Source organism: Canis lupus, chromosome 25 (genome assembly GCF_003254725.2).
Source record: "Canis lupus dingo isolate Sandy chromosome 25, ASM325472v2, whole genome shotgun sequence".
In the NCBI taxonomy this organism is placed as follows: Eukaryota; Metazoa; Chordata; class Mammalia; order Carnivora; family Canidae; genus Canis; species Canis lupus.
The window spans coordinates 44,615,268-44,636,727 of record NC_064267.1 but is presented as its reverse complement, the minus strand read 5'-3'; the positions used below and the strand labels follow the sequence as shown (position 1 = coordinate 44,636,727).

General features: G+C 49.0%; 3 protein-coding genes across 5 annotated transcripts in view; 1 reads left to right on the top strand and 2 right to left on the bottom strand.

Moving 5' to 3' along the window:
* NEU2 (neuraminidase 2) overlaps nucleotides 1-6,317 on the bottom strand; it is an 84,375-nt gene extending 78,058 nt beyond the window's left edge. For all 3 annotated transcript variants that reach the window (XM_025463474.3, XM_049101173.1, XM_049101174.1), the window contains exons 1-2: nucleotides 6,168-6,317; nucleotides 3,614-3,696 (exon numbers count right to left, since the gene is read on the bottom strand). The gene's annotated coding sequence lies outside the window, so the exon portion shown is untranslated. The remainder of the gene's footprint in view (nucleotides 1-3,613; nucleotides 3,697-6,167) is intronic.
* LOC112670064 (spidroin-1-like) lies at nucleotides 4,548-6,586 on the bottom strand. Its single transcript, XM_025463804.1, has 2 exons — nucleotides 6,202-6,586; nucleotides 4,548-4,561 (listed from the first exon to the last, which is right to left on the bottom strand). The coding sequence occupies exons 1-2, from the start codon at nucleotides 6,584-6,586 to the stop codon at nucleotides 4,548-4,550; spliced, it is 399 nt and encodes a 132-aa protein (XP_025319589.1).
* NGEF (neuronal guanine nucleotide exchange factor) overlaps nucleotides 6,531-21,460 on the top strand; it is a 39,499-nt gene continuing 24,569 nt past the window's right edge. The window contains exons 1-3 of the mRNA XM_025463473.3: nucleotides 6,531-6,691; nucleotides 7,230-7,372; nucleotides 13,284-13,588. Of these exons, the coding sequence (XP_025319258.3) occupies nucleotides 6,585-6,691; nucleotides 7,230-7,372; nucleotides 13,284-13,588 (555 nt within the window). The 5' untranslated portion in view covers nucleotides 6,531-6,584. The remainder of the gene's footprint in view (nucleotides 6,692-7,229; nucleotides 7,373-13,283; nucleotides 13,589-21,460) is intronic.

Genomic DNA, 21,460 nt, shown 5'->3' with positions numbered 1-21,460 from the left:
TTAGCCTGTATTCCTGGAAATAGACTCTCTTTGCCAGAGAATATGAACATTTGTAGGTTTATGATACGGGTTGCCAGGCTGCCCCCCAGAAAGGTTGTACCAATTCACACTCCCACCCCCAGAGGCAAATGATAGTTTCCAAGTCTTGGCTAACACTGGCTGTTCATTTTTAAAACTCTTTGATTGCTGCATATCTGATATGTTTTTGAAACATCTGCTTTCTCTTGATGAGAGCATCCACTTATTTGGTGCTAATTTGTACACCGTGGTCACCAGTTCCCTGACTAGAGTCCTTGAAAAAGAAATAGCAAAAGTAGTCAAAACCTTTGAATTTCTGGGGGAAAAGGCATATCTGTGAACATTATTATGGGCAGCAGAAGACCTGAACCAGGCAGTAGGTCTGATGGCACATCTTGTTCTCATCCCTAACAACTTTTTAAAGTGATCTCTCTCCAGCAAACACATATGAGCCCTTTCCTGAGACTCGAAATCCTTAACCTTACTCCTGGTGACTCAACAAAGAACGTTCTTTCTACTAGATGTTAAGGGTGCGGTGGATTGATTTCAGCAGAAAATGAAAAGCTACCGTGCGCCTTACTTCTCGTTATGGAAAATACTTTTCTAAAGTCCGATTATTTGCAATTCTCAAGGAATAATCTGTGACCAATTTCTAATTATTAATTTTGTTAATGACATGCCATTCCTACAAGTACTTTGTTTATGAATGGACATCTTTCTCATTTCATACCTATACGATTTTGCTACATTTGGTTAATGATTAAGGCAATAAATTCTCCATTACAACAGTGAATGTATTCTAGTGCTAAATGTAGGCTTCCTAAGTGGTAATGATACTAATAAAAATTCCTATTTGTATGGTACACTATACTTACTATATATAGGACTAAATTAGATCTAACTATATAGTTTATAAGGTAATTTAAAATAACTAAATTTAAGTGGAAGGAGGAGGGCTAGTCATTCCTCCACAGTTTGAGTTTCAACTTAAGAGTGTGTAAACCCCCATGGCCACAACCTAAAATGTAAATTATGTGTACTGAGGCAACTCCCTAATTATTCTAGATTTCAGCCTCAATATATCTTGAAAATAGCAGTATTCTTCTTTAGATCCCTTTATCCAGGATGTTCCTATTAGTCAAAAGCCCTGATATCACACAGAGCCAAAATTCTTGGACCCTATATGTCCCAGGCTCCTGTTAAGAATATTGCAAAGAAATCCACAGCCCAAATCTCTCATTTCCCACAGTTCCAGATAAAGACACAAGTGTTACAGCTTCTTATCCATGAGTTATTTTGGGGAGCCAGTTTTTAGAAACACATTTCTATCAAGGCCATACGATTGTGTCTCATAATTGAAGACATGGCCAGGATTTGTCCCAGCCTTTAAAGGCCACTATAAAGACACATCAACCATCAGAATGCTTGGGAAAATCCCATGTTTCATGAGCCAAGCAACATCATCCAGGCTGCCTCTCACATCTGGAAGTCGAGCAAAGCTTGGCCACCTATTTTTGATTCCGAAAATGTCATTGAGCGCAGCAATGTCAGTCTAGCAAGTAAGCCAGCTTCCCATGATCACTGAAACCTAACCAGTGCTGGCCCAGCTCCTTAAATCAGACAAAGGTTCATATGCATCTCTTCGCCCCTCTGAGCTTTTCCCTATCTAACCCACACTGTAACGACTGTCCACCATAGCAACCATATCAAAGAAGAAACTCAAAATACTCCTCACTTTACCAAAACAGTGAATCCAGCTTAAGTGGATTTTTTTTTGACTCATCAAAACAAGTCACAGCTACCTCCCCCAAGCTTGAGGTAGCAACCCCAAAAGCCTGCTCACTCTCAAAAAGGTCAGTTAAAGAAATATCTTCACTGGCCAAAGAGCAAGATGAAACACCAAAGGAATGCCGATGCCACCTTCAATAACTAGAAGAAGGATTGGAACCAAGGATGAGTCAATGTAACGCCTACCAACTATTGAGTAACTACCTTACTATTTCCTGATGCCTCCTGGATGTACTGGGTGCCGGGGATGCAAAGATAAATAACATCCTCATAGCTTCCCCTCCTCAAATCTTAGTTTCACTAGGAAGAGAAACAATGCAAGTGCGTGATAACAGGGAGGACTAACAGAGCAGGACCAGGAGCTCTCAGGGTAACTCAGCTTTCATCCAGGGCAGCCACAGGCTGGACTGTACACTAACTCCACCAGCAACAAATGACCAGCGAAGTACTGGGGAGCCACTGAAGATGATAGATGTGTGGGATCAGACGTGTCCAAGGAAAACTAACCCGGCAGCAATCCTTAGGGCACACTGAAGGAGAAAACAAGACATCGTGGAAAGGAAGACTGTTAAGGGAACACAACCACTGGACTCTAAATCAGAGTAGAAGCTTGTGACATCTGGGGACAGCTTACAACACCAACTGCAGAGTTTGTGTCATCCCCGCTCAGGCTCAAAAATTCAGTCGAAGGGCTCAGAACTCACTGAGCTGTCACGCTCGCAGTTATGGCTTTATTCCATGAAAGGCTACAGACTTCAATCAGCCAAGGGAAGGGATGCGTGGACAGAGTCCAGAAAAGTTCCAGTTAGAATTCCAGTTGTCATCGCCCAGCGGAGCTATGGACAGTGCTCACTCTTCCTGGCCAGCAGTGTGTCACAGCCAGGAAAACTCACCTGAGACTTGGGGTGCAGCGTTTTCTTTGAGGCTCAATCACCTAGAATGAGTTGGCCACCCAGTCTTCAGCCCCTCTGGAGGCTGAGCTATGATCACCCGGCCCAAAGCCCCCACCTTATCTGTTCCCCGGTCTCCAAGTCAGCAAAGACACTCTTCTGATTTATCAGATACCATCCCAGGGGCTTAGAGATCACCTCTCAGGAGCCCAAGACAGAGGCTAAATAAACCTCTCTTTGGATAAGATCAATTCTTTACCACAAAGAGCTAAACTGATTGTTTTTAACTTATTTCCATAATATTTACAACTCCACACGTAACGATTTATCTCCATGTTCAAAACGAAAGAAAGGACTCCACCTCCACCTCACCAGTAAAATACTTCCAAACCCCCAACAGAATAATCTCCTTTTGGAAGTCTTGCAGAAAACTCCATCCATCAGGTATGGATTTCCGGGTTTCTTGGAGCTGCACTGCAGTGAGAGAGGCACATTTTGTCTTTTTCCTACTTTCTCCCTGAATTTGGGGGGTTCAGTTAACCTTGAGGCAGTAGCCCCCTGTGGATTGACTGTTGGGGCTGCCTACCAGTTTAAATGTGTTGATTTTCAAAGCAACTAAAAAGTCTTTAGAGAGTGACAAAAATAACCTACTGTCTTTATGGCTGTAGAAGATACAGGTGATTTAATTAAAAGCTATCAAGCACCGGTTTCTAGATGTTTCCAATATATGTAAGGATTATACTCTTACTACCAAAACAACAACAAAAAATCCAAGTCATTTTCCTACTAGATTTAAAAATATAAATGTGTCTTCACATTTGAGAGCCTGGTGACATACCATGTGACCCTAAAAAACACTTAGAATAAGTGAATAGAAATTTGCACTTCCTTTGTCCCACAGAACATAGCATACTTACTAGCACAGACTTCAAAAATCTGCCATAAGCCAGCTGTGTGATCTTGGGCTTGTCATTTTAACCCTCTGGCTCAGCTGCTTTTTCTGTAAAAGAAAAGTGTTGGATGAGATCGTTTCTAAATTTCCTCTGGTTCTCCCTATTCTTCCTCAGAATAAGATAACATTTTGTAAATATAAATGAAGGTTCCTAAAGCAGAGGATAAATAAGAATCCCCTGTGTTTCCAATATTTACCTTTTATAGTCCAAAGGAAGAAATAAACAATGTTTAGGTTAAGTATACAAAATAACTGAATATTTTTCAAAATATACTATGAATTTCTTAGCAAATCCTATGGAACACCTACCATGTACTAATCAGGTGTGTGTGTGTGTGTGTGTGTGTGTATATATATATATATATATATATATATATATATATGAAATATTGATCTATACTTTGTGAATGATCCTGAACAAATGTTCGTTAAATGGAGATCTTACTAATAGCCTGATAAGCACCAAATATGACAGGAAAGAGAATGTGCGGGATTTAGCTTAAAGTTATATGCCTTCAGAACTCAGTGACTTTCTAAACCGATTTTATAATTAGGAGGATATTTTTAGCTTCTTTTTCAATTGGAAGGTTTTATTATGCTCATCTTAATATACGTAATTTCGCTTGAGTATTTTCTGATTTAAAAAAAAATGAATCTTTTCCCCTTGGTGGAGCAAAGTGTGAAAGTAACAGCTTCCAACTTAGTGTTACATCAAATTTAAGGGCTGGTGAAACCGTCCTAAGAGATAGGTCCTAGTGATTGGCCACACTGTGCTCCAGCTTGCGCCCGGATGAAAGATGAGTAAGACACCAGGTGCCCACCCTGGAGGAGCCCATGGCTTAGTGTAAGGATGGCCCTATTCACAAAGAATTACAGTGCCAGGTAATGCTGCCCATTACTCAGGGGATGGCACCTGGGGAGGGAGGGGCAGGAGTGAGGACTACCAGGGGAGCAGAGGGAATAGCACTTGAAAGCCCAGAGCCTGGAAAACTGTGGTGAAGCTAAAGCCTCAGAGGAGCCAGCTAGGGCAGTGGCCCCAAGGAAGCAGGCATGGAGCCAGATGCTGGTGAAGAGCCTGGTACAGTGCCCGGGGGCTGGTGGTGATGGGACAGCAATGCAGGAATTTAAGCGGGGAAGCAGACCCGTAATTTAGAAAGGAGACAGAGAGAAGGATGGACTGGGGAGAGGTCCAAATGCAGAGGGGCAGGGGTGCTGCTTTGAAGGATCCAGGGGGCTCAGTGAGGCACTGATGAGTGGGGTGAAGGAAGAAGGTTGGGGCCAGCTCTCCGGCTCCGCCCTATCTCCTGCCTGGCTGTTGGGGACAGTGGGGACATGTGAGCACACTAGAATGTGCGGGAGGCATCCAGGCAGGCAGGGCCAGAGAGCAGATGAAAATGCGGAGTTCCAGGGAGGGTTGTGTGGGATCTGCGGAATGGGTTGAGGAAGGAAGGCCTCTGGCTTGGAAAAAGAGAAGACCAGGTGGTTGCCTTGCAAAGAATCAGAGGCCTTCAGAGCAAGACATCAGACCCGTCCAATGTGGCCCTAGAGGGGACCAAGAGTGAAGTGGCGGCTTTAGGCATTGGGACTGGGGCAATTGGAGTACGGTTTCCCAGAGTCAGAGCTGTGGGAGGGCCCGCGGGGTTCTCCGGCTACTACAAGCCTCCCCTCAAGCTGCTTTCCTCCCTCCCGCCTCCCACCGCACCCCAGCTCCCCCGTTACCACGACCTGGGTGTTGGGGATGGCTGGCCAAGGGACCCCACAGAGCCAACCAACTACCCAGTAACTAAGGCCTTCCCACCAGAAGGATCTGCAGCCCCAAAGGAGGAATCTGTGAACTTAAGCGCCCGGTGGTGAAACGTGCGGGGCAAGGTGCGGGGGGAGGGTTTCCACCGCTCTCACCCCGCTCTGCAGGCGCTGGCCCCGCTGTCACCGGGGCCCATGGGGGGGGGGGCGGCAGGCTGGCCTCGGCGAAGGACACCGAGGAAAGTCCCCCCAGATTGCCTTGCCAGGCCGATGAGGGCTCACGTTCCGCTCGGGCCCATTACCCGTTTCTGCCGACTTTGGGGGTCAGAAGTGGACTGAACTAGCTAACACGGGGGTGTGGGCCGCCAGGCTCAATGGGACCAGGCGGGGGAAACGGGGGGAAGTTTGGGGCGCTTTGATTCTCCTCTTCCGGCTCCCACACACCCAGCGCCGGCCACCGGGACCTCTGGGTGCCCGAGGGCGGCGAGACCCGCAGGGGAGACGCGCGCCGCCCCCCCCCCCGCCCCTCCATAGTCTCGGCCAGGAGCTGGGGTGCAGGGTTCCCCTAGGACCGCAGGCTCTACCTCGGGCTCCCTCGGACAGAGGCCCCCCCGCCCCCCAGGTGAGGACGCGCTCCGCCAGGCTGGGCCCCAGCAGCAGAGGCGGGGGTGGGGTGGGGTGGGGTGTCCCGGGGCGGGGCGGGGCGGGGCGGGGATGCGCCCGTGGGCGGGGCGGCGGTCCGAGGGGCGCGGGGCTCGGGGGCACGTGGCCGGTACCTTCCGAGCTCGAGCCTGGGGCCCCTCCCCGCACCGGTCCGCGGGCCGCTCTCCCAGGGCCGGGCGCGGCCGCGGCGGGGTGCAGGGCGCGGGGGCCCGCAGCGCCCGGGGTCCGGGTGGCGCCCAGTCCGGGCTCCCGGCCTCGCCCCCGCCGCGCGCGCCCTCCCGCCTCCCCGTTGCCGTGGCAACCGGAGCCTCCAGGCGCGCGCCCGCCCGCGGGAGCGCCCGGCAGCGGCGGCGGCGGCGGCGGCGGCGGCGGCAGCTCCGGCTCCAGCCGCGCGCGCTGCGACCCGGTCCCGGAGCCCGCCCGTGGCCCGTGGCCCGTGGCCCGCCGCCCGCCGCCCGTCGCCCGCGGCCCGGCTCCCGCCCCCACGCGGCCCGCGACCCGGCCCCAGCGCCCGCGCGCCGCCGGCCCCCATGGAGCTGCTGGCCGCAGCCTTCAGTGCCGCCTGCGCCGTGGACCACGACAGCTCCACCTCGGACAGCGACGCGCGCGACTCGGCGGCGGGACACCTGCCGGGCAGGTGAGGGCGGGCGGCCGTGCGACCCCCGCGACCCCCGCGCGCCGCGGCCCCGGCCCCGGCCCCCCCCGCGGCGCGGGTCGTGCAGCCGGAGCGCCCGGGGCGGGGGTGCGCCCTGCTCGGCCGCCGCGGGTCCCGGCCCCGGGCTCCCCCCCCCCCCCCCCGGCGGGCCTGGGGCGCGAGCTCGGATGCGGGGCGGGGGCGGGGGCGGGGGGCTGGGCTCGGGCGGGCCGTCGGGGCGGCCGGGCGGCGCCGCGGGGAGCCGAGGGCGCGCCAAGTTTCCGACGCCTGCCCGCGAGCTCCCGGGCTCCGAAAACATGAAGGCTTGGGGCGGGCTGGCGTGGGCATGAATCACCGGGTCGCACCCGCTGCGGCGACGAGAAGGGCCTGGGCGGGGGCGGGGGCGGGGGCGGGGGCGCGGGGCCGGGCCGTCCCGGGAGGGTCCGGCGGGCCTGGGCCACCTGTGCCGATGCCCCCGCCGGCGGCCGACGAGTGTCGTTGCTTGGAAATGACCGGCCCTGCCCCTCCTTGCTCTTGGCAGCGAGTCGTCCTCCACCCCGGGAAATGGGGCCACGCCCGAGGAGTGCCCGGCGCTGGCCGACAGCCCCACCACGCTCACCGAGGCCCTGCAGATGATCCACCCCATCCCCGCCGACTCCTGGAGAAACCTCATCGAACAAATAGGTGGGTGTCCCCGGCGGCGGCGGCGCTTCAGCGCGGACCCGGCGGTCCCCCTGCTCCCGAGGTCGTTGCGCTTCCGGGAGCACAGGTATCTGATGTGGCTAAGGAACGTTTTGGGACATATTTGGCTCGAAGTGGCTCCGTAGGTGAGACTGTCACATTTCAATAGTGATGCATAATTGGGCTGCTGCAAATGGATTTCTGTCCGGCTCTGGGAAGAGATGTAGCCGCCCAGCCCTCCGCTGGGGGAGGGCCCGCTGTCCCCTTGTCATCTCAGGGGGTGAGGTGCTGCTGGGCCTTGCAGGAGACAGTGCTGCCCGGACCTGGCCTGGCAGGGGCCTGGGGGAAACCTGGAATGACATCAAAGCTTGAGAAAGGCTTCTGCAGAGACCCTGCTCAGGAGGAGGAGGCCTGGGGGACTTTGCACAGTGGAAGGAAGGGCAAAGTAGAGAGGGGGGGCGGTCCCAGAGGCCCCTGGGTCAGGAAGGCAAGCCTGGTGGTTTCACCTGCTTTTCCAGGAACGAGGCCCCAGGTGTGGGGCACGGCCTGTGTGCGTCTGGCTTCTGCACAGCTGCAGCTAGAGTACGCTGTGAATGCAGAAAGTGGATGGAGAAGGCGTCCCAGGAAGGCGAGCACTTGGATTTTAGGAGTCAGAAATTGCTAATGACAGCAAACTAGTTCCCATCACCGTCACCAGGGTTGGCAGCAAATGGTTAACGTGGGTTTCCATCGTTTGGAAAATCGTACCGGCTGCTTAGAAAATGTTTTTTTGTTCTTTGGTGTTGTCAGAGCTGCAGTTTATTCGTTCAATTAAAATTCTAGGTTCAGAAATGTCCTCTCCTAAATACATCAGCATCGTTTTCTACCGCCAGCGTTCAGGCAGCTGCGGGGTGTCTGGAGTGGCAGTGGAGTTTGTGTCGCCCCAGGAGACCCTGCCTTCAGGAGACTCCCGGGGCCGGCCCACTCTTCCCTGGGAAGGGTTTTTCCAGACTGATCCCTGAGAGGAGTCGAGCCCCTGGCACAGCTGAGGGGGTGGAGTGCACCCCGCGTGCTGGGAAGCTGCTGCTGACTCCAGGAATTTTGTCACCGCCAGGCCCCCTGGGTGTCAGGCTGGCTGGTGGCCGTGATAGTGGCAGGTTTTCCTCCTTATTTGCTGGGGTGATGGAGGGGGGCCGATCTGAAAACAAAGAGGCCTCAACACCACCTCTTTCTCCCACCTCCCTGCCACACTCCCTGTCCCTTTGTAGTGAGGAAAACCAGCTCTGCCCTGGCAGACGCTGGAGAGACCTTGACTTCCACCCTCTCGAAAGGGATCTTCTGTGGCTAAAATCAGCGTCATAACTGGGAAGGACGTGGAGTGCAGGCGGAGAGCTCCATGCCTCCTCTCACAGAGGGCTAGGCTCTCGTCAGCAATCCCGGGCATGTGGAGACAGCTCTCCTGGAGGCAGCTGGTCCTGTTAGGCTAGTGGCACAGGCTTCAAGCTGAGAGCCAGGGGCCCTGAGCTCTGGTGCACACCCATGCTGGCCCTGGTTCCCCATGTGGCGAAGCATAGGGACTGACGTGGAGTCTTTTCTCCCCCCTCCAGTAAGTGCTGGTGTAACTGGTGAATATCTTTTTCCGGCTCCTGGGCTGGATCCATAGTAGTGGCTCACCAGCTGTGATGGATGGATGGCAGCACGAGCTGTCAGCACCTTCTCACTTCCCTCGTTGTGGACGTGGGGCCTGTGCTAAGCAGAGTCCTACAACAGCCCCACCTGCTTTCAGCTCTAGGAACGAAGTGAAGCCTTTGCCAGGTTATCAGGAAAGGACTGATTCCGCAAGTCACAGTAGAATTAAGCGGGGAGGAAAGTGGAAACCATGTATGGGCATTTTGTAGACGGCTGTGGTAGGTCCTGCAGTGCCTCCCACTGAGGCCGGAACAGAGTTCCTCCAGGATTGTGCACGACACGGCACACAACCGTCGTTACAGATCACAAACCCTGCATGTGGCCACTGTCGTTGTCTCTGAGCTAATAAATGCTTGACGCATACAAGGTGCTCACTAAAAAATAAATGAACCCCCCGCCCCTTAGAAGCTTGTATTTGAATGATTCAAAGAAAAAAAAAAAAACAATTCTCTTTAGAAAGTGAGATTTTGAATGACTCCAGGGCTTTGGCAAGAGGAGCCAGGAATTTACCCCTTTTGCAGGGCAGCACAGCCAGCCTGGTACAAAACATTTTAAGTGGGAAAGATGGGAACTGGGTCTTGTATATCTGCATGAATATACTATACCAGGTGCAAGATTTTACTGGTAAAAGTTAATTTTCATATAAAGTTGTGCTTGCTGAATGTATAAAATATGAGATAGGAAAACATATTAATAGAACAATGAGTATAGACATTTAATTAGTTAACATGTAGCTCCTCAGGTAAGACTACACTATTAATCTGAATTTTAAGACCAATAAAAATAAACGGGCTATGAAAAATGGTTACACAGTGTGTCAGATAACTCTTTGTAGTCACAGTAATTCCAGGAAAACTGGTGTTTAAATTCATATTCTAAATTCTTCAGAAAGAGGTATTCGGAAACTACTTGTCTTGGGAGTCTTTGGCTAAAAGTAACAGAATGTCCAGCCAAAAAAAAAAAAAAAAGAGAGAGAGAGAGAGAGCTTAAACAATGGCAGTATTTTTTTTTTCATTCAGAGGTAGAAAATTCTGGAATTGGTTTAATCAGCCAAGCAGTTACCCACCAGCTCCTTTCCTCCATCATTCTCAGCATTTGCACTTCATGTCACAAAATGGCTGCCACAGCTCCAGGCATCACAGACAGACACATGTAAAAGCAAAAAAAGAAAAGTTTTTCTTTAAGTGTCTCCTGAGGAGGGACGTCTTTTGGGGAAGCCCCCTCTCTCTCTCTTTTTTTAAGTAGGCTTCACAGTGGGGCTCGAACTCATAATCCTGAGATCAAGACCTGAGCTAAGATCAAGAACCCGATGCCTAACCGACTGGAAAGCACTTCTGAAAGATGTAAAATGTCCCCTTACTCTCCTTAGCCAGGCTGTGTCATGTTCATGCCTAGACCCACCACTGGCAAGAAGGAGGGAAATATCACTGTAGGGTTTGGTTTTCTTTTTCCCCCAAGCGCTTTTGTTAAATTTATTTCCTGGCTTTTGGTAAAGACGTGAGCAATGTGTACACTTTGAACCTAGAGATTAGGGCTGAGTGCTTTCTGTAGAGTTATAGGGCAGACGAGGCCAGATTTTAAGGGAAATTTACATTGGAGGTGGACATTTATTTCTAATCTTAAGCCTAATTTCTGTGATTTTTCTCTTGTGAAGGGAGTCCCTAAGGCCAGCCGTTATGCTACTGAGAGCTCTCATTATACTTGAGAGCTCTCTAAAGAATATTTTCTTTTTTGTTTGTTTTGTTTTTTTAGAGAAAGTTTTTATTTTTAAAAAAATTTTTAAAAATTCTGATTAGCATACAGTGTAAATATTAGTTGCAGGTGTACAACATAGTGTCACAGTGGGTTTTGGTCAGCCAACATTTTCCCACTTCCCCGAGCGCGGAATGGGTCAGCACCCAAACAAAACCCCTCCCCTGCCAGCTGGGAACACGGGGTGTGAGGGGATAGAGGAGAGGCAGCCAACAGTGTCTACCACAATGTGATTTCAGAATTAATATTTTCAACCCAGCTACCCACAATGCTGATATTTTTGTCTCTTTTCACCATATGTATCACACTGAGATGCTGGAGATAGTAGTTATCCATGATGTGCCGACGATAGCATGTATAAGACATATTTTTGAACCTTCAAAAAGATGCCAAATTGGTTAGATGCTTCGGTGAGGCTTAGAAACTGCATTTTTGTTTCTAAAGTAGGCTCCACACCCGGTATGGGGCTTGAACTCGCGACCCTGAGATCAAGACTCAGATGCTCTGCAGACTGAGCCACCCAGGCGCCCTCAAAGCCGCTTTTTGAAAAGGTGTCCGATTCAGTGACTGTTTGAGTACCCGCTAGGTGGGAGGCTCATTCACATTTTGAAAATCGAATCCAAGTCAACTCGAGGAAACTTGGTTTCGTTTAAACCCCTGTAAACACCGCGCGCCAGAATCACGGGAGACGAGTCGGTTCAAAGCGCAACAGTTAGGTCTCAGGCTCCCGACTGAACCCGGTTACGCAGTGACGTGAAGGAGATCTTCAGTCTTCATAGATCTTCAGTCCGGATTACATTTAACAGAGACTCGGGGCTTTTCTTCCTTCCTTTGTCAGATCACCTTCATTTATATTCTGCTGGAATGGAGCTCGGCAAAATCACAGCATCTTAATTTTTTAAAGTAAATGCTCCGCTTACCGTAGAGGCTTCGTAATCCGGCGTTACGGAGCATGGGAGGCGAGCTCAGGAGTCCCACGGGGCGGACTTACTGGGTTTCCGTGTATGAATATAATTTACCCAGCCGCGTTCAGGACTTCAAAGTTAGTCTGCTCTCCTTCCTTCCTTTGTTTCCTGTTTAGATATATTTAACTATTAGATAAGAAAGGAATAATAGGGTTTGTACTGCATCCTAAGAGAAAGTGCTTTACAAGTGGTACGTTTATCCCAATTAGAATTCTCCTGGGAAAATCATCTTTGTTTTATAGGTGGACTATCAAGGGGCCCCTGACTGCAGGCCGGACCGGAATGTTCGGCTGGCTGCCTCCCGGCCCTCCCCACCTGGATGCCCCTCAGGTGCACCTGGATCTCTCCGCTGCCCCCCATCCCTCAGCTGTACCCTCCTCCTGGGCTCCTTGTCTCCTTGACGGGGGCCACCAGATCCTGTTGCCATGCTGGTCACCTGGCTCTCACTCGTGACCCAGCACCAGGCAGACACCAGGACCCGTCTTGTGCCTTAATACTGTTTCCTGAACCAGGCACGTGGCTCCATCCCGCACCACCACATGCAGTTTGGGCCTCCGTCATCACCCCCTTGGGGAATTAACACAGCATCTCTCTTCCTCTCCACACTCATCCGAAGATGGAGACCGGAGCTGCTTGCTTGGGGCCTCTTTCTTGCCCACGGGATACTTTGCCGCCTCCATGGCATGGCCGGCAGACATGACCTTAGGGGCCTGACCCCCTCTCCACCCAGTCCCCACCTCCCCTCCTTCTGGGCCGAGACCCCCTCCCCCCTTCCTCCCACCTTGTCCCTGAAGCTTTTCTGCTGGGAAGAGACAGTCCCTCCACCTGGCAGCCAGGATGTCTGAAATCAGGGTTTTCCCTCCAGAGATGCTACATTTGTACTGATTCATATGTACCCCCAAATCTCCTTGGAGACGTAAAATGCATTTATTTTAAGTACAATTGGTCAGGGAAGTAAGCCTGAAACTGTAAAAGCAAAAAAAAAAAAAAAAAAAAAAAAGATTGTTCCCCTTTTGAATCCTAAGGCTGATGAAATATCAGTTTCTCCTTCAAAATGAGAATCTACAACTATTCCCATTTCACAAATGAACACGCTCAAGTTTTAATATTGAAGCACTTAAGGCTAGGGAAAGCATCCTGTTGGGATGTTGAAACATAATTGGGGCATTTCCATCAACTGTGCCCCTTGGTTATCAACACATCAAGTTCTAGACTCGAGCTGTCTGCCAAGTATGTGTGGGGAAAGCCACATATTTGTGTGACCAGATTTTTAATGTGTTCAGGGATCTCTTTATTTTTTTGGGGGGGGAAAATCTTCCATATGCCGATCATCCCCAAGAAATGAAGACGGTGGCAGTTCCTTGGGCCGGGGAGAGCCCTCTGGGGAGGAAGGCTTTCCTTCCGTTCTCCTAGGCACCGCCCCTGCCCTCGGTGAGAGTACCACGTCTTGACCTAGTGATTTGGAAAGCCGTGCCTCTGAAATCTGTCCCTTTTTCTTCAAATCAAATTTGATTTTGTTTTGATTTCAGGGCTCCTGTATCAGGAATACCGAGATAAATCCACGCTCCAAGAAATTGAAACCAGGAGGCAGCAGGATGCAGAGATACACACCAATGCCCATGGCTCCCCGGCCAGCGAGGAGACCCCAGAAGAGGAGGAGGACGAGGAGGAGGAGGAGGACGAGCCGGCAAGCCCGCCCGAGAGGAAGGCTCTGCCCCAGATCTGCCTCCTCAGTAACCCCCACTCGAGATTTAACCTCTGGCAGGACCTGCCCGAGATCCAGAGCAGCGGGGTGCTGGAAATCCTCCAGCCCGAGGAGATCAAGCTGCAGGAGGTAAAGGGCTGCCCAGGGGTGGGAGCTCCGTGCAGAACGGACAGGTGGTTCCATGCACTTGGGGAGGCCTCCTCCGTGAGGGGTCCCCCTGCCCCGCGGGCTCACCAGAACGCTTCCTGGTGGGTTTAGCCATCCAGAACATGCAGGGAAATGCATGTTGTTTCACAGGCACCAAAAACAAAACAGAACAAACAAACCAGCCTCGTTTGCTTCTAGGAGAGCTCAGCCCAGTGCTGGGCGTGCGCAGCGGAGCTGTTTCATCGGGGAGCAAGGTGGCATCCTTTGGGTGCCTGAGGTTGTCGGGTGTTCCCGGGGCGCACGGGAGGGAGCTCGGGGGCCATCTGTGGCCCACTTCCACCGCTTTGCTCCGGAGGCCCTTGAACCCAAGGGTGAGCAGACCGGTGCGGAAATCCAGGGCCTTCCTGTCCTGCTGCACCACATAGATGGTCCAGGCACACCTTGCACATCAGCTAGGCTGAGGCAAAAGCGCCAGGCGGCCTAAGGGTTTATTGCTGGCAGGGAGGGAGGATCCACGAAGGAGTCACAGTAACGGAAGTGCGTAGCTGGGACATCGGCGTGTTCCTTCCAGTTGGGCAAAGATCACTCGGGAGTAGAGAGAAAGCCCGCGATCTAGAGATGGGAGCACAGTGATCAGCAGTAAGGGGAGAGGACGGTGGGGAGGGACGTGCAGTGTGTGGTCACCACGAGATTTCAAAAGTGGCGAGAGAGGGGGAAAGGAGGAGATTGGGTTCAGTCCACAGTCCTCCTCTCTGTGCTGTACCCGCACGCCCCTCCAGCCTGTCCTGGAACTGGTTCTAGCCCCGGGTGCCCTGCCCTCCCCGTCCCTCCTGCCCTGGAGTCCGCGGAAACATTTGCTCCTCTCGTTTATTTAAAAGACAAAAGTAACCTATGTGCACCGCTCGTGACTGACCGCTCGTGACCGACTGCTCATGACCAGGCTGCGCCTGCTGGGGGAAGACATGGGGAGGCTTGGTTTGTGCACAGCCACCTGGCAGGATTGAGAGGGATCCACCCAGGCCCTTGGGACTTGTGAGCAGGGATCCGGAAAGGGCTGCGTCAGGAGTGTTTAATGAAACACCTGATGTAAATCCTGTGTAGTCACCTGTTCCTGATGTGGCTTCTCCTAGTTTTGCACAAAAACCCCGGAGGAGACATAAAGAAGCCACTTGCCCCCCGCTCCCGCCCACTGGAAAAGAAGATGCACATGGGGGTGTGTGTGGATAGATATGGCCCCTGGGGCAGGGGGAGCCCTACTCAGAGAAGCAACCACATGGAAGGTGCCAGAACACATGGAGAAATCCCCCTGCAGTTGTCCCTCCCTCCTACCTCAGGGTCCCCTGGCCACAGACAGGGCCACTGCTCCTAACTTTGACTTTCATATGGAAGGAATTCTATAATACTATTTTGTCTTCAGCTTCTTTCACACAGTATCACCACCACGGGGCCTTTTTTTTTAGTTCTCAGAACAAATACCAGTTTCTGGGGAAATACTTCTTTTTTACCTTGATAATTAGAGAAGTAAAGATTTTAAGTCCTTTGGAAAGCTTAGAGATAAACCCTAGTAGAACTTAAAACATGGTATAAGCCTTCTACGACATAAGCAAAGCTCAAAGCAGAGAGAGCAGGGCCTTTGTACTAAAAGAGCAAACAGTTAAAAAGCCCCCCCCCCCCAATAGCATAAAATAAGGCAGCAGAGTCCATAGCAAATGTTATCGTTATAATGAGCGTAAATTGCTTAAATCCTCCATGGAAAGACAGAAATCCCCCAACTGATTAGAAATCTAGACCCGTTATATCGTGGGACAGAGTGGAATCTGGGATGAATTAACAAAGGGAACGACGAGTCCTTTGTATGGAGAAAGGTATCCTGGACATTGATAAAAGGTATCACTCTATTTTTTAAATGTTTTAAAAGTAAAGAAGCTACTCATTTATAGATTTTCATCATTTAAAAACTGCAGTGCCAACGTGTACGGGCCTTGTCTGGCTCCTGGCTTCTCACCCGAGGACCCACCGTGTCTATTTTCTCTCTCCTCATAGAGGATGGACCTAAGACACCATCTGGTTTGGGGGTTCAGACATTTAGGAAGACTCTTACATGCAAAATCCTTACAGACTTTTTTGAGGCTCCCCCCTTCCATTTACATTTGTTTTATCTAACAGCCGTTTGATTTTGATTTTGGTTTTTAGCGACTTAGAAACTGCAGCTTAGTTTTCATGAAGACAACTCCCTGTGCCCTGACGCTGCTGGCTTGAATCAGAGCAAAGACCGCCACAAGGGGCTCGCAGGTGGGGAGAGAAGCATGCAGGTGGCCTGGCGCAGGTGGCCTGGCACAGGTGGCCTGGAGAGCAGCCTGCTGCCCAGAGCGCTCAGCACATCCCGCACAGCTTTGCAGGGAAGCCGAGCCATTGACTCAGCAAGTGGCCACATGGAGCTTGATTGGGAGGCGCTTGAGTGAGCTGGTGGGAGACTGTGGCTGGTCAGGGTAGTGCAGTTTAAACGGTGGTGGACCGGGGTGTCCCCGTGGGTGGTGCGTCCAACTCTCGGTTTCGGCTCAAGTCATGATCTCAGGGTCATAAGATTGAGCCCCACGTGGGGCTCCACGCTCAGGGTGGCATCTACTTGAGCTTCTCTCTCCGCCCCTCCTGCTTGTGTGTGAGTGCTCTCTCTCTCAAATAAATAAATCTTTAGAAAAATAAAATTAAATAAATTAAATGGGGTGGATACAGCCATGTTGCCATTCAAAAAGGCAGGACAAATTTGATAATACTCCAAGGATGTGAAGGGAGGCCATTTTCACGTAGCCCCTGAGCCTGGTTAGCAGACTTCTTGATCTCTGCTCCCATCTGCCCATCTGTTGGATGAAAAATCGTATCTTGCTTTTAACCTATCTATCCTTGATGACTTGCAAATTGGGCATATTTTCACATGTGTATTAGCTGTTTCCATTTCTCTGTCTATGAATTGCCTGTTCTTATCCTTTGCCCTTCTTTCTATTGGGTAGTTTATATTTATTTCTCTTCCTGATGGATGGCAGCTTTTTATACATTCTGGGTTTTACATTTTTTAAATATGTTTAAAATGTTTTCTTCTGTGTAGTAGGAGAAGTGATGTAGCATGAGTTTGGATCCCAGTTCTGATACTTCTTAGCTGTGTGACCTTGGGCAAGTACTTAACCTCTCTATGCTCTTGTTTCCTTATCTGTAAAACTGGGATAATCCTAGTACCTGCATCACAGGGTTGTGAAGATAAATGAGTTAACAAGGTAAAGAGCTGGACACACTGACATCAATTGAGCATTTAAGTGCCGCCTTGCTTTGTGGTGTCTCTTTTCACATGAAAATATCTCATCGGTTTTATAGAAAACCTGCCAGTCTCTTTCTCTTTTTTTAAAACCTGGTCTTCTGGACGTTATGTCTATGATTAGGAAGGCCATTCCTAAGAGGTTCACTTTACAATGAAAAGGTAATATTGCCAACTATTATGAGATGGCAGCCAGATAGAGTGGAATCTGTCAGAAACATGAGCAGAAGTTGCCGTACACGCTACACTATTTCTGTAGGAGTGGGACATAACATGGATATAAGCAATCTGAAAAAAAGTAATGCAGTGAACTCGAATACTTTTACTGAACTTTGTAGTCGTGGCAGCTGTGTTGCCCAATGCAGGAGCCACTGGCCACTGGTAGCTACTGAACACTTAATGTGGCTAATCCTAATGGAAACATGGTAAATGTAGAAAATACACACCAAATTTTGAGGTCTTAGTACAAATGAAAAGAAAGCAAAGGTACCATATTAATAATTTTTATATTACATGCTGACACCATATTCTGGATATGTTAGATTAAATAAACTATATTAAAATTTTCCTGTTTCTTTACCTTTTTGAATGGCTACTAAATGGTTACTAAGAAATTTAAAATTGTGTGAGACATATATTTCACAGAAATATATGCTTGAGAGAAGCAATCTTCTATTTCCCAGTATCCATAAATACCACTGAGAAGTGGTCATATATTAAGCCACAAGAAAAAGTTCAATAAATATTTACTAAAATTATAGGGATCCCTGGGTGGCGCAGCAGTTTGGCGCCTGCCTTTGGCCCAGGGCGCGATCCTGGAGACCCGGGATCGAATCCCACGTCGGGCTCCCGGTGCATGGAGCCTGCTTCTCTCTCTCTCTCTCTCTCTCTCTCTCTCTCTGTGTGTGTGACTATCATAAATAAATAAAAAATTTAAAAAAAATAAATAAAATTATATAGGTCATAATCTCTCACTAGGGTGCAGTGAAACAAGAAAATAAATTTGAACAATGTAAAAACCTCAAATCAGAAATGTTTAAAATGCTCCTAACCTTTGAGATAAGAAAATCAATCTTATATTTATAGATTACTTCAAGGATAATGAGGAAGATGCTACATTTTAAAAATATGGAATACTGCCAAAGCTGAATTTGAAGATTTTATTGATTTATTTGACACAGAGAGAGAAAGAGAGAGAGAGGGAGAGGGAGAGAAAGCGAGCACAAGTAGGGTGAAGAGCAGAGGGAGAGGGAGAAGCAGACTCCTCGCTGAGCAGGGAGCCCTGAGGGTGGGGTGGGCATGATCCCAGGATCATCCCAGGATCATGACCTGAGCCCAAGGCAGATGCTTAACCAACTAAGCCACCCAGGTGCCCCCAAAGCTGCATTTGAATAAAAATTCACAACCTTACATGCTTTAATTGTTAAATAAGGAATAAATAAAAAATTAAGCGAGCTAAGATGTTAGCTTGAGACATTCAGGGGGAAACACACACACACACACACACACACACACACACACACACACACAGTCCAAAGGAAAGCAGATAGGGTAGAGATCAATAGATCCTGCGTAAAAGTCGCGATGAGATGAAGGACTTTCTAGGAAAATATAAGCTACCAAAAATTGACTCAAAAATAAAAATTTCTTAAACACCAAAATATACCAGGTAACCAAAAGAAATCTACAAAAGAGATGTTGCCCCCAGATGACTGAGTTGGGCCAAGTGGTCAAAGCACAAAGAGCCCCTGTCACTTGGAGTAGTCTAGAACACTGCTGTCCAGCAGAATTTTCTGCAGCGTTGGAGATGTTCTACATTTGCATCTCCCAAAGTCACCAGCCACGTGTGACAATCAAGCATTTTGTAGTATGGCTGCTGCCACTGAGGGACAGAATGGTTAATTCTATGTAATTTAAACTAACTTCCATTTTGAGAGCCATGGGTTGCTACTATATTGGTCAGGAAAGATCTAGAGCAGGGATCGTCCCTTCTTAAAGGACCAGATAGTAAATATTTTAGGTTTTGTGGGCCATACAGCCTTTAAGAACCGCTCGGCTGTCCATGGTAATGTCATAGCCGCTAATAGCATGTGAAGGGATAGACATTCCAGTTAAACTTCTTTCACGGTTATAGTTGGCCAAAAAACTGTGGGCTATGGTTTGCTGACCCATGGTCCAGAGCATGGAAAAGAGGGAAATACACAAATCATTTGGTTGAAGGTATTCTAACCAAATCTGATCAGTAGCACACACACACTTTTTTTTTTTTTAAAGATTTACTTATTCATGAGAGACACAGAGAAGCGCAGAGACATAGGCAGAAGGAAAAGCAGGCTCCCCGAGGTGAGCCTGATATGGGACTCCATCCCAGGAACCTGGGATCACGACCTGAACCCAAGGCAGATGCGCAATGACTGAGCCACTGAGGCATCCCTGTAGTACACACACACATTAAAACAAAATCCACCTCATTAAACACTCAGCACTCCTTTCTCTCTGTAATCAGTGGGACCAGGAGACATGAAAAAAGTCAGGATATTGAAGAGTTGAGTGTTGTGAACCAACTGGAACTAATAGCATTTCTAGGACACTCCACTCAACACCTAGCAGAGCGCGCATTATTTTTCAAGTGCACACAGAGCATTCACCAAGGCAGACCATACCACACTTTCACAAATTGAAAATAATTCAAATCATACAAAGTATGTTCTGTAATTGTAATAGAATTAAAATAAAAATCAGTGACCTAAAGGTAACAGGAAAATCTCCAAACACTTAGAAATCGAGGGGCATGTTTCTAAGTAATCCCTGAGTCAAAGAGAAAGTCCACAGGGAAGCTGGAAATAAACTGCCCCTATTCACAGAGGACATGATGATTGTCTATATAAAAAAATCTCAAGAAATCTACCCAAAAAAACCCTCTTAAAAATAATAATAATAATACACACTAGCTTAAAAAACTTAAAATACAATACCAAGTGCTGGTGTGGTTGTGGAACAATTAGAATTCATGTACCTGGCTGGTGGGAGTACAAAATGGTTTGGCTGCTCTGAAAAAGAGTTGGTGGTTTCTTACAAGTGACACAGACCACATACAGCCCGGAGGTCCCAGTTGTGGGTGTTTACCTAGGGCAGCGTCTCAAAAGCGACAGGATGACATCTGGGGTTGGATCATTCTTTGTCAGAGGGGTGGCTCTCCTGTGCGTTGTAAGAGGTCCTTGCTACTAGATGCCAGTAAAATCCTACCCCCAGTTGTCACAACCAAAAATGAACCGAGACCTAGCTGAAGGTCCCCTGGGGAGCAAAAGTAGTTCATGGTTGAGAACTACTGCCCTATAGAAATAAAAACTTAGGTTTACACAAAAACCTGCAGGTGAATGTTTATAGTAGCTCGATTCATAATAGCCAAACACAGGGCACAAACCAAATATCCTTTAACAGATAAACTCTGGAAAGTCTGTACGATGGCGTGCTTAGTCCTAAAAAGAAGATCTATTGCTATACACCAGCTAGGTGAATGCAAAGGCATGTTGCTGAGTGAAGGAAATCAGGGAGGTTACACACCATGTCATTCCATCTGTAGGACACGCTGAACGAGACAAAGCTGCAGTGACAGAGGCCCGATCAGTGGTCATCTCCAGGGATGAGGACGGGGAGGGTGTGACCAGAACAGGAGAGCACAGGGGGCTTTTTCAGAGTAATGGAACCCTGTGTGTCCTGGTTATGGTGTTGGTTACAAGAATCTTATACCTGTGTTAAAATTCTTAGAACTGTGCATCAAAAGTCAATTTTACCACATACTAATTTAAAAACTAAAACATAAAAGAGGGGAAAGAGGAAAAGAAACAGATTGAATGTCCTCATTCTGTTCAATCCAACAAAAGAAGCACTGCCCCCCCGCCCGCCCCAACCCCCAAAACAAAACCTAGATCTGTCTTACTGTGAATTAAAGCAAAAATTTACATAAAACATAAGAAAATCAAATCTGGAGATACATTAAAAGAATAACATACATTGAGGGGGCACCTGGGTGGCTCAGTTGGTTAAGTGTCTGCCTTCAGCTCAGGTCAAGATCTTGAGGTCCTGGGATCAAGCCCCATGTCAGGCTCCCTTGTCCCCTGGGAATGGGCTTGTCACATCCAGTGTCACCTCCTAGGACAAGCCCCTCCTGACCCCCCTGGCCAGAGCTTCATCCCATGAAACTGAGTCCTGTGAGGGCAGCGCCCCTGAGTGGGGAATCCGCTTCTCCCTCTCCCTCTGCCCACGCCTTTGTGCGCACACATACTCTCTCTCTCTCTCTCTCCCAAATAAATAAATTTAAATCTTTAAAAAAGAAAAAAGAATAACATATATTGAACACATATGCATGAATGCAAAGATGGTATGAAGTTTGGGGCCAGAATGTATCCTATCAATAGGCCAGAGAAGAATACCCTGACCTTCAAAGACGTTGAAAAGGGAAATAGGACATTTATTTCCATTTAAACAAAACTCAGGATAGTTTTGGAAATTTATAAAGAACATCGTAGGTCTATATCCAAGATCAC